The sequence below is a fragment of the Dioscorea cayenensis genome, chromosome 15 (assembly GCF_009730915.1).
Source record: "Dioscorea cayenensis subsp. rotundata cultivar TDr96_F1 chromosome 15, TDr96_F1_v2_PseudoChromosome.rev07_lg8_w22 25.fasta, whole genome shotgun sequence".
NCBI classification, from domain to species: domain Eukaryota; kingdom Viridiplantae; phylum Streptophyta; class Magnoliopsida; order Dioscoreales; family Dioscoreaceae; genus Dioscorea; species Dioscorea cayenensis.
Window position 1 is genome coordinate 2,820,666 of NC_052485.1, and position 17,853 is coordinate 2,838,518.

General features: G+C 35.5%; 1 protein-coding gene across 1 annotated transcript in view; it reads right to left on the reverse strand.

The window, feature by feature from the left end:
* Nucleotides 1-15,495, reverse strand: part of LOC120277055 — a 62,543-nt gene extending 47,048 nt beyond the window's left edge. Inside the window, exons 1-3 of the mRNA XM_039283802.1 lie at nucleotides 15,417-15,495; nucleotides 14,337-14,391; nucleotides 12,394-12,453 (exon numbers count right to left, since the gene is read on the reverse strand). Coding sequence (XP_039139736.1) covers nucleotides 12,394-12,453; nucleotides 14,337-14,391; nucleotides 15,417-15,428 — 127 coding nt within the window. The 5' untranslated portion in view covers nucleotides 15,429-15,495. The remainder of the gene's footprint in view (nucleotides 1-12,393; nucleotides 12,454-14,336; nucleotides 14,392-15,416) is intronic.
* Nucleotides 15,496-17,853: the final 2,358 nt, after the last annotated feature.

The window sequence follows — 17,853 nt, forward strand, 5'->3', positions numbered from 1 at the left end:
AAAAACATAGTCGATAAATTTGTCCATAACTCACTAAATTGGTTTTAAGAAATTAATTCCGAAGTTTTAATCCACAAATAGATATCTCAAATGCATCTAAAATTATCTCAGACAGAGTGGTTGCTGTAATTGATTTCTTGGTGATTTTAGTTCAAGTACTGAAAGTAGCTCGGCTCCTTGGTGGTGTAATCACGGTGATCGCAGTCGACCGGAAGGCCGTGACAGTTGCCATAGTGAAAGAACATGATCTGTTTGTTTTAAAAAAGCATAGAATGCTTGTTTTCAAAATTATAATGCCAACTGCTTAGAAGGAATAGGAGACCATCATGAAATCACAGTTAGTATGATTAACATAGATTACGGGTGAGGAATGTTAGAAGAGAAGAATGAAGAAGAGAAGAAAGAGATGGATCAATGCTCATCACAACAAATTATGATCATGGGGCTTCATATAGAAGCCAAATATACATGTATACCATATGTATATACATACATATATCTAATATACATACACACATCTAGCACCCCTCAAACTCAAAGGTGGATCATGTGTCTTGAGTTTGGACAACATAAAGAGATCTTGATCACGTGTCTAGGCTTTGGTGAAAAATCAGACCACAGACCTCGGTAGGAGATAATGGAGGCACGTATGAGCGGACATGACAGCGGGTGAAGTGGGCATCACACCGATGTGTTTGGTCAGCTCATAGCTGCGGATCGATGGCAATTTGAAAGGGCTCCCGTCTTTATGCATAATGAATAGGAGAATAGGAGAATGGATCGGTACACCAAAATCCTGAGAATCAGCCCAGATCAAGCCTCACATGCTGTAGAAGCCAAGCAGACCTCGATCTCGAGATTGGACTTGGCAACAGTTTAGCACATTTCTTAGTCTTCCAAATAACAAGTGAAGACCCAAGAAGAATCGTTAGCGGGTGTGAGCCGATCATGAGTGGCCCAAGTAACATCGGAATAGGCCATGGCGAGAAGGTGGACTAGTGTGGGTAGAACAAACCTCTGAGAGCGGTGCCACGAAGATGTCAGCGATGCCTAGAGAGATGTCCCGCAATGTAGACAATAGAGCCGCAACAAAGCGAGAATGTACGGCTGAAATGTCGGGACGTGTAACAATAGAGATATACAGAAAGCTACCCACAAGATGTCGATGGCAAGTAGGATCAGTAGAGAGTCCCACCCAGAGCACGCAAAATGCAACTCCATCGTGTAAGCGAGCATTACAGTATCATCAAGCGGGCGGCAAAGAAGATCAAAGTGTAACACTGCTGAGATAGTCGATAGCCATCGGGATGAGACACGTGATCTCGATACCGAGAAAATAACGAAGCGGACCGAAGATCACCAAAGAAGGTCTCTCCAATCTACCCTTCACAAAATATATAGCGTAATCATCACCAGAAGAATCATACTCATCCCGCGTATAGGAAGAAGAACCGCCACGAGGCCAAGAATGAATAAAAGACCGGATGAAATACTTCAGAAGTAAACCAGCCCTCAACCACTATGCTAAACCTCTCAAACCGTACGAGGAGCCGTTTGAGACACCATAAGCCAAGTGCGACAAACGTATCCCGAGGCACACAAAAGCTAGGAAGAGGAGTCGTAAACCACCATCCCAAAGTCCCCCAATAAAGCATTCTTCACATCGTCGATGAAGAACCCATCACGAAAGCAGCAACATCAACTAACGCACTAACAACGTACATATCCACGGCAAAATCTCCCGTAGTCGCAATACCTCCCATATTAAAACCCATGAGCAACAAATACGCGCTTTATACCCCGAGAGATCCATGACCAAGTCTACCACCCGATAGATCAATGACCAGCAATGGAATGGCACGGGCAGAGAGGACAATATCCATGTACGAGTCGAGACAAGGCATCAAGCTCCTCGCCCACGGCAAACCATGACTCAAACATCGAACTGCTCCACCGTAGGTGCACCGCTAACGACATCCCAGGATATACTACTAGAAGCATAACGACATTGTATGAAAAGTTGAGAGATCTCGTAAAGAATAACAGGAAGATACCCAGAGCTGGATCGATGAGAAAGGCGTCCACCAAGACCTGCGGGCAGTCACAATGATCCTCGACGACAAAATAAACAAACAAGCAGCACTATGGAGGAGATATAAGACCTGCAGAGACCTCAGCAGAGACTCGTCACAATAGAGTAAGGAGGATCTAGAGAAGGCGACCAAGAAGCATGGCAAGCAGACGGATGAGTGGCTGAGAGACATACGGGACGTCACAGCGAAGAGAAAAGGAGAAGAAAAGAGAGGAACCAAGAAGAACGAGACTCATTAGAAGAAGAGAGGCATAAAAGAAGTCCGACTTCATCAAACGTGATATCTGAAAACACAATCTGAACAGAAAGGCTCACAAAGCTATAACCTTTACACCAAGACTATATCCCTTAAAAACACAAGAGACAGATGGTAGCTTGGTCGCCTCCGAAGAGGCAAAACAAAACAACAATACCCAATCACGAAGACGATCGAAGCGAGGATGTGTTCCATGAAGACACTCCACGGCGCGATCACGAACATCATAAACAATAAGTTTAATTAAGATAAACAGACCGCACAAACGATAATCCCGTAAAAGTGAGGAGGGAGAAAAGCACCAAGAAGAAGAGCACGCCTTCAAGATACTAATATGCAATCCAAGGCCACCCATTCAAGGACGACCCCAAGAAGACATTGAGGTAAGCCCTCAAGAAAAGAGCACGAAAAGCCTCAGAAATATATTCACCACTTGAGTCGATCGAAAGATTCGAACTGAGGGCGAAGAGAAAAGTTGGGTGTGAACCATGGCTATAAAAGATCGATAGACAGACAATAACGCGACTACAATTACTGATAAAGTAGATCCAAGTAAAGCGAGTGTAGTCATCCATAAAAATAACATAATAGCGTTAGCATTCTCCTTTAGAAACAAAAGGAAAGTGCAGACCTCAAAACATCGGACGAATAAGTTCAAAAGGCCGCAGTAGCCCCGAGATACACTCATAGGATAAAGGACGCTGAGCTGTCTACTAAGCTTACGTACCAACACAAGACAACATCGTGAGGCGAGAGGACGTACCCTAAGATCGCCAAGACGAACAAGAGACGATGTACGAGAGGGCCAATAAATGACCAAGACGATGACGCCATCATAAGGATGAGATAAAACAAAGAGCATGGAGCCGATGAATAGACTTAGTCAAGATGACAGATGAAGAGTATCCAACATAGACTCCATCATGGCGGCCACCACTCACCGCCCCACCGCGATCCCGCAACAACGACATGAGGTACAGCAAAAATAACTCGACAACCATATCAGTCACTAATGCAATACGAGGTTCATGGATAAACGAGGAACATGAGAGACAGAGGAAGAAAAGAAAGTAGAAGAAAAATGGCCAGAATGAAATAGGGAGAGGTCTTGCTTACATCACTGTCTTTGCTTTTGAATGGAACGAAATACTAATTGTCTTCATGTGCTTGAGAAGACACACAAAAGGCTATATTCTCGGGAAAGGATGGAAAGAGGTGGAGGCCGCCGACAAGATAGCGATCACCATGATCCCGGCGAGTGACGGCGGCCGGTCGGCAGCGGCACGCGTGTGGGCACCGTGCGGGGCCACATGCAAGTGTCTCTCAAGGCGGCCGGCTACTGATGTGACGGAGGCCGGCCGAGCGCGGTGTGCTGGACGGGCGCGGTGTTGAGGCGGGCGTGGCCAAGCGGCCAGGCTAACGAATGTGATCGGGAGGCGAGGCCACGCGCGGTGGCCGGCGGGCACGGGCGTGCCAGGCCGAAGTCCGCTGGGAGGGTTAAGGCCTGTGTTAAATTTTATTTTTTTTTGGATCAATGTATGAATGAGGAAATGAAAAGAGAAATAAGAGAAGGGCAGGAGAGATGGCCGGAGGAAGGTACCTAGTCTGATAACATGTTAGAAGAGAGAAGAATGAAAGAAGAGAAGAAAAGAGATGATCAATGATATCTATTACCCAACAAACGATCACGGGCTTCATAAATAAAAGCCAAATATGCAGTATACACATGTATATACATACACATATCTAATATACATACACACATCTAACAAGGAACACATTCGCAAGTAATTTGTAAAGTGAAAAGAATGAACTAAAATATCCATGACCAATACAAAATAGCACAGTGAGGGCAATGAGGAAGTAAGACTCCATCGACCTTTTATGATGTTTGCGCTAACAAAATGATTTATAACTCACCCAACAGCACCAATGCCATCTATCCGCAATTAATGTTATAGATATTAGAGCTACTTACGTTTTATTCTTGAAATTGATGAGTGAATGGCATAGATGTGATACTATTAAAACAAATGAATCCGAAGAGCGCTTTATCAGAATTCGAAACAGTTAGACCATACCCCACATCGCCTCGGAGACGCTTCTCTATTGATATAACACCACCAACCTCTAATAGGGCAGAAGCGCCACGGCCCTCGCCTTAACACAAACGAGCTATTAATTCGCCCACATCCGCCGTGGCCAGTGTGCGCCAAGCAGCGCCAGCACCATATCCCACACGCCGTGAGACGCCCCTGCCTGATATACCACCACCAACCCTTCCCCAACCACATGAGGTGACCCTCACTCAATCAGAGATATTATAAAAGATGACTAATAATTTTAAAATAATAAAATATCTCTTAAAGTAAGAATTTAGATGGCACTGCATTCATCTTCATTAAAACTCACATAGAAACTTGTGATAATTGTCACAGGAAGTAAATATAAGAGCAATTAACTTGACCAAATAATACCGTGAAGGAAATCACTTGTTACGAATCAAGCTTGCACCATGGCCTTATATTTTAGTTGCATCTTTAAACAAAATATAAGAGTTTTATCACCCCAGGAAGTGGTAAACAGTAAAAACATGATCAATCCTCGTCCTGAACCTAAACCACCATCATCTTTGTTAAAATTTTCTATAGTTCAGACAACACATCCACATGCGAGTGGAATAGTTTTTAATTTAATGCCAATTATTTCTTGAAATATATAAAGTGTAATTTATCCATTTTTTATGGATGCAAGATCGATAGAGCTTTAAAATAAAAGTGTGGTTTATAGTTCAGGAAACAAAATAAAAGTATGATTTATCCACTTTTATAAAAAAAATTATTTTTTAAAATAAAATTCAAAAATAATGACAGTACAGAATATAACTCAAACTAGGAGATATAAATTTGTTTGGTTTTAAAAATTTTAAATAACTTATCAAAATTTAAATTAAAAGTTATAGACTTTATCAAAAAATAATAACAAATTAAAACAAAAATAATTCATAGTTTGAGTTCAGATAAAATTAATTTATCATCATAGTTTTAAAATTAAACAAACTATGAGCAGGTCCAAGTAAGCAGTGCCCTCCTAGTCCTTGACCCTATCCATTTTATTCCATATTTTCTTTGATTCTATCTAGAGTTTATAAGTACCGATTTTCCAGATCTAGACGCCTCTTAGCTCTCATCATAGATTAAATTTTGTTTTATTTATTTATAACTTATTTTGTTGTTTATGAACAAGTTACAAACTTTAAAAATATATATAGTTGTTAGAGAGCAGCCAAAAGATAAAAGAGTTATCACTCAATTATATAATTAAATTAGTGGTTCACAAAATTTAAATATTAACAAAAAGATTTTATCGTTCTATTTTATCAATTAATTAAATTAATTATGAATTATATTCAATATTTATAATAGAAAATTCTCACAAACTCATAATAAAATAACAAAATAGTAGATGATAAAATCAAATTGGGATATCAGCTGATAAGGATGTTTTATTTGTTTTATCCTCGAGGCCAAATATGATTTTACAACCTCTTATTTCATATAAATCCAAATTTTTAAACAACGATATAACTTTGACCTACTCAATAATATAAACAATATACTATTATCCAATTTTCAAAAAAACTGACCTGCTCAAATATATACACATATATTGTGTGTACGTGTACCACCAGTGATTTTTCTTTAACTCATGCAAAATTTGAACTCAAAACAACCAACAAAACAACAACAAAACAATAAGTAGAATTACAAAGTTTTTCACTAATATCAAATTTACTTTTATAAGTAATGAAGAGTGTTTTATTTATTAAGAACATATTTGTAATTCTTAAAACAGTCAAATATCTGTGAATAGATGCAAGTTTTTGTAAACAAGATAAAACACTAATTTATTCCAATAAAATCAAAAAGTATAAGAAAACAAAAATAGCAAAATAAACAGACAAACTAATGCAAATCTTTAAATAATACTATGTTCACCAAAAATTAAGAAAAAAAAACTTATAATAATTTTTTAAAAAAAAAAAAGTAACTATATAAACATGATTTGAATAGTATGATGAAAAAAGAGCACTTAACAAAAAAAAAAAAAAAAAATATATATATATATATATCTACAGAAAACCAAGTATGTGAGATCAAATTTAACTATCACATGATTTTAAACAGATTTAAAATAATTATATAAAAAGATAAATAGCCTAATTTATAGATAAGTTAAATAATTATATTAATATTTAATTTCACCAAGATAATTAAACACAAAACCAAAATTTTTAATTAATTCGAAGGTAAATATGGAGAAAGAAAATTAAGATCCTAAATCCATATTTTAATAAATAATCATTCAATCATCTAGATCATAGCCAATGTTATAGGATGCTAACATTTCTTCCTAAAATAATTTCCCTTGGATCAAAGCCAACACCAAGATAGATACATCTTTAGATCAATATTCTCAAAAACACTTGGTAATGATAAATTATGCAAACTTATGATAAAACCAGACAGATGTGTTGACCATTTAAAAACAAAGTACCAAAATTATAAACAGAGCACTAAAACAGTAGGTATAATATTATAGATCAAAAGTATACTCTCAAGCATCATAATAAGAAGATGGTGGTGATTTGGGAAAGCTCATAAAGATTGGCCACCACTAACAAACAACCTCCAAAACCATCATCATCAATAGCAAATTTAAACCCAAAACCAAAAACAAACAAAAAAAAAAAAAAAAAAAAACCACAACAAACCCCAAACAAATATGAAGTTTTTACCACTCTTTTGAAGTCATCAACAATGAAAACTGCAGTGATGTCTAATAGGAAACAAGTGAAAGCAATATTTATTCTAACACACAATGCCAACTTTGTTAAAATTTCTTCAGTAGAAATGTAAAAACATGGGTGAAATTTTCCTCATACCAATTATTTCCTAAAATCAAAGTAATAGATACCAAGGAATCCATAACATTTTTGTCATCTTTGTAAATATGGCAATAAATATTTTCTATCATCACTGCAAGCATGGCCTATAAGCATCACCATCCACCCTAAAGAAATTCTTAATAAAAAATGAGTAAAATATGAACCCAACTGAGTTAGAAGAAATCCAAACCCTCAACCCCCACACCCATGGTAGAACCAAGATATGCTTAGGGGAGTCTGAAGGAAAAGGAAAAAAAAAATAAATAAATAATACTAAGGAGGCATTAATAAATGAAGAACAGATTGACACCCACTCTCTGATAAAAGAGGCTGAAAAGTTTGAGTAAATATAGTGCATGTGTTAACGGGCTTAAGTAGGTGATAGCTCTACACCTCAGTTGTGTGATTTCAATCACTTCCCTTTCACTTCTTTACTGAATCTCCTTTCTCATTGCTATGTTCTGAGTAGTGGATATACATTAATTCATTTCCCATTGAAATCAAGACCTTTCGTCAGGATTTTATATATAGAGAATATACTTATTAGCAATTACAGTATCTTTTATACTGAAATATATTGCGAATTAAGATTACATATATGTAATAAGCATCAGTTACTAAATAGGCATGATCTTTTAGGACTAGTTTTTCACTTACACAGCAAGTTCTCTCACTGACATTCAGTACATCATCCATCTCCTTAATTGGCAGCTCTTATATATAACAACTTACAACAGAAAAGAATTTCATATCAGAAATCTTAGAAAATGGTGAGGAAACACTTCTACAAGCATATATAACACCGGTGTCTTGCAAGAATAAGCTAGTCAGTATGCTATATTAATTATAAATCAACTTTTTTGTTTGATATGAGCAACGATATTCAACTCACTAATCACTAGACATTCTATACCTATGCCATGCTTGTTTATAGCTAAATATCAAGCTTCACAGAAGCTTCACTTCAATGGTCTCCCTCCCACCTTGTTATTTAGGTACTAGTAGAAATCCTTAGATACAAACCTCCTTGTTGAATGAATGGAGTTCTACTATTAATATACTATGTCTCATCTTTGTCATTTCTTTAAAGTGGCATGTTGTCAGACAGGCAAATTTAATGGTACCAGTTGTTGTCCTCATGGAACCATTTCTTGATCCAAAAGAACTAATCATATGTTTTGGGAAAATGTATATATGTCAGTAGTGTGTATATGGGTATAATATATCCTATCTGTTAGAGAAAGAGAGCAAGAGAGAATGCTTGAACCATCTATCTCAATGGACAAGCTCATGTATAAATAGATAATGAAGTGTATAAATACGTATAGTGTACATGATCTATACTCAAGATATACATACACATAGATACATGTATCTAACACTATCAATGTGGGGCAACTAAGTCATGATCTCAGACCTTCATACAATGAATATTACACAAATCAAATTAATTTATATTAGACTTTGAGTTTAGATAAAATTAAACGTTTTAAAATAAGTGAAACTAATGGGGGCAAAGAGGATATGTTTGAGGTCCACTCATTATCTAGATAACGATCTAAGATAGCTAAGGTTTATGAGTGATAATTTTCAGTAATTCGTGACTGATTAGTGGTTCACAAAATAGCCATTTTAATGCAGAAAGCAAATGTTTCTTTTGTGTGATATAAGAATTAGGTTGTGAATCATTTTTCCATGACTTTCTGGTAGGTTGCACATGTCTTTTGTGCTTTGATCCTGTTAAAAGTTTTTATAAATAAGCAATACAGGAACACAGTATGATATTTTTCTTCTTACCAACCATTAGTTTTTCTGAAACATGGCAGCATTAATAACCATTGCATATGTGGCCGTGATAATCACTGTTTTTGGAGGAACCATGGAGATCATCACAGCCAAAAATCTGAGCTTCCAGATGGCTATTGTTGAGAAACCGTCTCAAACTCTGTCTTACGATCCACACTCTAACATTTCCTTAATGGCTTTTCATGCAGGCCAAGAGCAATTGAAGAATGGATTCAGTGGACAAGTGGAATATACTAACACTACTTATACAGTATCTATGACCATTGGTATACCTGAGACTCCTGTTAGTTTATCTATTGACACAGGGAGTGATGTTACATGGCTGCAATGCAAGCCATGTACAGATTGCTTTAAAAAAAGCAATCCACCCTTTGATCCTGAAACATCAGGCACTTTTAAATATACTACGTGTGAAAACGAGAACTGCAATATCTTTGCTAATGCATTGTCTCCTGCTTGTGATGATAATCGAAGATGCCAATTTTTTTCTAAATATGGGGATGAATCAGAAGTTAGGAGCAACATGGCATCTGATTATTTTCAGTTAGAGGGGATAAATGGTATTAGGAAAGTATTTGACCATCGTCTTTATTTTGGATGTGCGTTCTTCGCCAGGGGAATTTTTTTTGCGGCAGAAGACGGAATTATGGGATTAGGACAGGGACCATTCTCAATAATTTCTCAACTTAACATCTCCAAATTTTCTCACTGCTTACAACTCCCTCTGACAGGCAAAACATCTTATATATTGTTTGGAGATGCAGCTAGGCTTGTTGGTCGAGCAGCCCCTTTGATCCAAAATAAGATATTTCGTTCACAATACGTTGTGAACTTTCACAGCATGATTGTGATCAATGATGAATGGGAGAATAAGTTGGATGTACCATCCAATATATTTGAAATGGATAAAAATGGCAGGGGGGGATTGATTCTTGATTTTGGCACCACCCTCACGAGGATTCCTGAAGTGGCTTTTAATAAGCTTTGTATAGCTATTAAAAGCATAGTCCCTAATGCTAATAATACTGCTATGCTTGTTCAGGAGAAGGGAGTACCACTTTACTGTTTTAAAGCTTCATTTAACGACTTGAAGAGTATTGGTTTGATTTTCAGACATGATTCTATTGATATCCCACTCATCAAAAGGCAGCTATTTTTTCGATACTATCGTATGGTTGGTCAAAGAAGCACTGAATTCAAATGCCTCACTGTTTCAGTGTCATCCAATGATCTAAGAGAGAGCATTTTTGGAGCATATGCCCAAGCTAACTATAACATTGGTTATGACCTTGACAACCAGATAGTCACATTCGACGAAATGAGATGTTAGGAGAAGGTATGTCTCTCTTTATTTCTCTCATATGTTATCATTGTTATGCCTTATTTCTTTGTCTTTTATGCTATTTTCTTTTCAATATCGGTGGGTTAATAGTAGGACATCGCTAGTTTCTGCAGATATCTGTCGACACCACCCTCACGGCCTCCTTGGAGATGGAAAGGCTTTTTAAGTTGATTTAAATAGACTGCAGATGCATCTATTGTCAGAAGTTGTTTATCTTTTGTGATTGTTCTAGTCCCCTCGATTTTATACTCAACAGATATCATGTGAAAAGGTGGATAAACCACTAATATTAAAAAGAAGATAAAGAGTACAAAATATCCACTAGATGTGGAAAACACAAACAAACACGTCAACAACGAGGTAGAGGAAAAGATAAGATAAGATAAGATGATGACGAAAATCACTCCATGAGCAGTGGATGAAGCATCGACTATTCCCCAAAAGCTCCCGGGACCTCTCACACTCGAATTGTCGACCACGGGGATGTCGACATGAGGCTCTATCATCTCCGGGAGAGCAACGAACGCTAGTGACAAAGACTTCCAGATACACAATCTTGTTTTTGGGCCTACCAAAAGATGAAAATAAGGCTCTAACCAGTGCAAACACCAACGTAGGGCCCACTCGGCCCAAATCCAATATGAAGTCCCTCCAACCAGTCGATCGGATTACCGCCCACCCACATAGCATTAATAACATGGTCCACATTGAAAACAGTTTAAACCTGAAAGGATCCCCAACCAATGAGAGCCCAACAGCCAAGTATTTAGACCAATGAGACAGTGACACCGAAGAGGGATTGCTCGCCACTCCCGAGGGGAAAATACCTACGTCCACACATCCCGAAACCTTGGCCATCACAGCCCGAATTCCCTCTCGAAGCGCGCCAGCAGATCTGCAACATGCCTCGGCCAACGCACGAACCATCCCATGCTCGACACGTCGTCTACTCGAGCCTCCCGTCAACAGATATCATGTTAGTTTAATGTTCACTTATATTAAACATTTTATTTTAGAACTTATATAATTATATGTCTCAAGCTTTAAAAACTATGATATTCTTGTAGAAAAAGCTTATTTTCTTACTCCCAATTAAAGTATGTTATACTTTATATTGATATCTTCATATATAATTTCATAAACTTGAATGATATAAAGTAACTTTTTATTAAAATGGTTCAAAAGAGTTATTAACTGAAAAGGTAGAATCTTGGCCATTTTAATTCCACCGCTCTCTTCTAGCAAGTCAATATTTTCTTTTCTTTTAATATATATATATATCCAAAGGGCTTTGTTAAAAATCCTTTGTTTAACAAGCGCTGTGGATGTAAAACTTTTTTTTTTTATGTTTTAAAAAGTTATTATAAATTTTTTTCATTTTAATCCAAAGTTAACTCAAGATGTAACGGGTGCCAAACCTAGCTAGCTTCCAAATAACAGCTTATTTTTATTAAATGTGACACTTAAAGTGCATTAAAAGCTTATTTATCTTAATTATAATTTTCATATTAAGCTTCATAATTTCTTTCAACAACAATTTTCTACAAGAGCTGATGAATATATCAGATAAGAAAAGGCCATTCATATAGACTGAGAATAATTTTTTATTGACAGGGCCTTCAATGGAAAGTCACTAGATATTATGTTAATGTTTGAATAAATGGGCACGCATCCGTTAATCTGAATACATGGACTTTGGTTTCTAGTATTCTAATATAACCTTTGTTCTCAACTAGTTCGCAGCAAATGTCACTGAAGATAAAAGTAATAATTATCCCACTCCAACTAATTGTTAGAACAAGATAGTAAGATCTTGATGCACAATAAAAAGGAATTGGAAATGACTCATAAATAACTTATATTAGATAAATGCAAGGGATAAAATGTGGTTTATCCATCTTTATGAGAAAATAAAATAAATAAATAAATAAATGCAAGGGAACACTTACCATGAGATATACAACAAAGCATGCACTTTACGGTACCAGCAAGTTGTGCACAATTCAGTCCTGTAAAAGAAGAAAAATATTATCACTTGCGAAATATAAGGGGCAAATTACGACCTTGTATATTAATATGCTCATCATAGAGCAAGCTTTTGAATCGAGATAGAATGAAAATTAAGCATAACAAAGAAAACGGGAAGATGAGTTTTTCAGAATAGAAGAAATCATCAGGCGACTGAAGTTGAAGAGATCATGCTCATGAAAAGAGATTACTGATTTTAATGACAGCCACATCCAAAACATGTTTAATACATCATGCCAATTGCCAAATGTTTAACTAGCAAACATCACAAAGTTAAGATTTTCATATACAAGTGAATGAGTATCTCCATTAATTTATATGAAAAACGCCATGATGACATGGCATATGTGAAATCATGAAGAAGAAATACCAGATATCCACATCAACAATATGCAAGCATTCAACTCTACCTATCCAATTGAGCAGAAAACACTCTACTAGCTAATTTCTTAAAGCCCTAGGCTCCAAGCCCAAAATTCATAATCATCTAAAATATTCGTGTCTCCAATTCAACTCAGTTTCGTTACAACAGGCATTGTCATTGAATGAATGAGAAGATAATATGTATGATCAATATCCACTGTTGTTGCCAATGAATTACTGCGAGCAGAATAGCAAGCGCATGAAATATGGTTTTTAATACTTCAATACAGTATAATTTAGTAATTATTTCCATAATTACATTTAAGCACTCCCAATAAATGGAAAATCTGACATCAGTGACAATGCACCAAAAAAATAAACATAGTAGATAAATATGTCCATAACTAACTAAATTGGTTTTAAGAAATTAATTAGCCTAGGTTTTAATCTACAAATAAATATATCAAATGCAGATCTAGAGCATCTCAGACAGAGTGGTTGCTATAGTGAAAGAACATGATCTTTGTTCTATTTAAAATAGTGTAGAATGTTTCTTCAAAAAAAAAAAAAATAGTATAGAATGCTTGTTCAAAAATTATACTGCCAATTGCTTAATTAGAAGGAATGAGGAGATTATCATAAAAGCCACGGTCATTATGATTAACCTAATAATAGCACATTGAAGGTGTTAAATTTTTTATATTTTGGTACTAGTGGGCGGTCATTATGATTAACCTAATAATAGCACATTGAAGGTGTTAAATTTTATATATTTTGGTACTAGTGGGCCCTATATGGGCTTTATATAGGCTTAGGAGTCTTACACCAAAAAGTCTCAAGACTTAGTGGCTCAACCCCTATATCTATATATAAACCCATTGCACTTCATCAGCACTAAACCGATGTAGTACTATATTTCCACTATCCTCCCCAAGTTCAACTCGGTCGAACTTGCTCGGGACTTGTACACCGTGGGAGGGCTGCATACCAGGGACTTGTACACTACATTGTGTTTTCGGGAGGTCCCTACACACATGGAGGTCCCTACACATGGACTCTGACACCCGACTTAGTGTCTCAGATGTCCTACACACATGGACTTATACACCACTTGTGTAAATATATATTGGGCTCCATTATATTTCTCTGATACCATGTTAGATTTTTTATATTTTGGTACTAATGGGCCCTATATAAGCTTTATATGGGCTTAGGAGTCTTACACCAAAAAGTCTCAAGGCTTAGTGGCTCAACTCCTATACCTATATATAAACCCATTACACTTCTATCAGACAATCGATGTGGTACTATATTTCCAACAGAGGGCAATGTGGGAGTAAGACTCCATCAATCCTTGGAAGGATGTTTATAGCTAACAAAATGATTTATAACTCCACCCAGCAGCTCAATGCCATCTATCTGTAATTCATGTTGGAAAGATTAGAGCTACTTAAGACATTTTGTGCTTAAAATTGATGAGTGAATGGAATAGATGTGGTACCATTAAAACAACTGAACTTCTGTAAGAGTTCCCTTCCCAAGTTCGTCCAACAAACCTGAAAATGATGTTGCATGCATGTAAGGTCTACCATCAATATTTAGGTGATTAACATTAACAGCACTAAAAGATAGGTGCAGTTTGATTTTTACTGAACCAGCATCCCTACTTGATGAAGATCAATCATGAATACTGACTGTTTGGCATTCCTGAACTTTCTTGCTATTGGACAAAATATCCAGAATAATATCTATTAATGGATTGATAAATGACATCAAGAAAACATGCTTATGAATGTTTTATCCATCTGCTAGTACGAAACTTCCAATATAAGAAAGAAAAATAATCAAAGCCACCTGAAACCATTTATGAAACACAAGAGAAATATTAAAAATTCATCTGCAAAGAGAATTGACAGCATCAATGAAGTGCAAACAAGGTCTTATACTATTATTTGACATGGTTGAGTTTTAAAAGAAGTCTAAAAATTAAAACTATATTTTATGAAGGTAGAAACCAGGTAGTTTGGTAATTTCATATTTTGATCTGCAAAAGTAGTGATTGTTTAGATTTTCTATTTATAATTGCCTTGGTTATCTTGTATCAAGATGTCTTTCAATATTGTAACTAAGAGTTCTCACAGATTTTCCCCTTCTAATTGACATGTATACATGAATTCGAACCTGTTCTATACGAAAACTAGCTTTAACTAGAATTCACATGCCAACAATAAACAAATGAAATTCAATAAATGCACCAGCAGAATGCAATAAAAAATGACCCATTCCTCCAAGAGTGAAGGATAATTTAGAGAAATGAAACATATACAGTAATTGCTTTCACACATTGAAGGGAAATTTAAATCATCTCTAGACGATGAAAAAGCAAATCTTGTTTAAACTTCCAGGTAGAAAAAAGATGAATAAATACATTACAAGGCGATAAAACAAAACAAAACCATTTAATAAAGATGCTTTTCTTTGAAAAATTAGGACAGATTGTGATGTTTTTTTCTGTCTGATAAATACAACACCAACTTTGTATAAATATGATTAAGTAATGTAGATTAAAATCCCCACTTACTATCATCATCATTTTTGTGTCATCATCATTGGCAGGCAGTTCAATGTTGTCATCCTCTAGGAATCCCTGAATATCCTCATTGTCAAGAGCAAGTGAGGGCCCTTCCTCTAATACCTCTTTGTCTAAGAATTCCTAATCCTGGTCTTCCCAGCAAGAGGAATTTTGACATGGAAAGAAAAAAAAATCAGTTAACAATACACCAAGTGAATAAACAAGTTTATTCCCAAGAAACATAATTAATCGATTGAGCCTTTTACACTACTGTATCATGCTAGCAACTGTAGAGTTGTAAAGAATTCACATCAAAAACTGAAGCAAATGTAAAAGACAATTAAAAACAAGTAGAAGAAAAATAAACTTGGAAACAATAGGGTGCGCTTGATTTGTGCCCAATCACCTAACCAGCCAATTTCCTTACCAAAAATTTTTATTATTGAATAGATGTATTTAAAAAATAATTTAAAAATTATTAAATTTAATAAATATTAATTATTAGGAAATACATTTTTGTTTAGCATTAATTTAGTCAACTCAAATTAAAATCCTGCTTCGAAAATTAAAGCATTGAAGAATTTTAAGGGCGATCCAAAAATAAAGGCTAGAAAATACCAAGAATTTAATGATAAATATTGCCAAGAAGGTTGTCTAACTCTTTGGTCTTTATAGTACCCCATCTTCTAAAAACAATTCAAACAAGATATTTCTTCTTATGTGATGAATAAATAGCATATAGTTACACACTGCACATTCAATACATTGAAATTTTTCCAAAGTAGAATCATCAATTTTTTACTCAAATATTTAAATCAAGAATACAAGAAAACAAGCTCAGAAGCAATTTATGGAAGCAAAGTACACAATCATCTACTTCATGTGACCTTTCAAATTAAATAATGGTAATGAAAAATCAGCTAGAAATCACATCCATACATTATCAAAAGAGTTTCAATTTGTCTCTGCCTAACAGAGATAGATATATTATTGAATGCAAATAAAATGGTTATGAGCCAATGTTCTGCATGAGAAGATATATACCAACAATTAAAAACCATTCATATTATTTACATACCAAATAATATACTAGCCTACATTTATTTCATGCTCTTTCGCAAGATGTAAAGCTTTTAGTTACAACTTCACGCACCACATTTTTCATGTAGTATCCATATCCATAAACAGGCTGTGTTGAATCTCATTTACCATTGGTGGTCGTGTGTTCAAATTCTATCTGACACATTGTTGGCCTAAAAGTAATCAGTAAAAACAACGATAATAATATGCTTTGTTATCACTCTAATCAGCAGATTCACTCGTAACACAAAAAAACATTCAATCAGTAGATCAACATCTGCAATTCAATTAGTGACCATTGTCCAACTTGACTTTTGATGTGCATTTTAAGTCTTTTAATCAGCAGGAATAGAATTTGCACGACATGACATTATGGCTTGCAAAGTTTCTGTTTTTGCGTTAACTGCATATTCATGACTAGATAAATAAAATCCAAAAAAACAAATACCACGTATTGATGGGTGTGATGCTCTTATGAAAAAATAACAATAACAAAATCCATGGAGAGGGAAGGAAATAGAGAATAGCCTATCTGGAGGACACAAACGATACCGGGGGCTTTACTGCTTCCATGTAACAAAGGAATGGATGCATTTTCAACAAATGACACTGAAGAAAAACAGACAACCACATCTATCAGGGAACTCGTACAAGAGAAATTCAATTTATGATGATATGGGCAACTGGTTCTAGAAGATCTGGCAATTCCTTCTGTATTATTCTCATAGCTAGTCCAACTAGTAGGAGAACAGCAAAGTCTTAAATTTTATTTAATTTTGCAGTATAAATTCTGCGGTTGAGTTCAATCTCCACAGTTAAAAGTCTAAAACCACTACCCAAATTAATACAATATTAAAGTTATAACAATTTTGTTAAATGTTGAACCAGAGGTGTATATATTGAACCTAAACTTGCCAAAAAATATCTTTCTTAAAAAATAAAAAGAAGGGTCTAACATGAAATCGGCAGGCCCTCACCCATGCGAAGGATCTAGCATCTCATTCTCCACACAGTTTTCCAGTTATAAACTTATAACTACTAGTTCACTGCTAGATGGCCGAATGCAAATTTACCATGTTGACACCTGAATGGGTAATATTATCTGATAAATATACTTAAATATTAAATTTGAAAATTCAAGACTTAACTAAAGATTGGCAGGGAGCTTTTATAGCTGTGCAAGTAAACATAGTGCACATGGATAATTTCTGCTTTCTGTTTGACACCAAGATTGATCGAAAGATGATATGTTAATTAGTTAATTTAATTTTGTTCAAAGTTCATCTATTAGCACTTAATTATCTCAATGTCTATTATAGATCCACTTTATCCCCTTCTATGAAAAAAGAAAAAACTGTTGGATCAG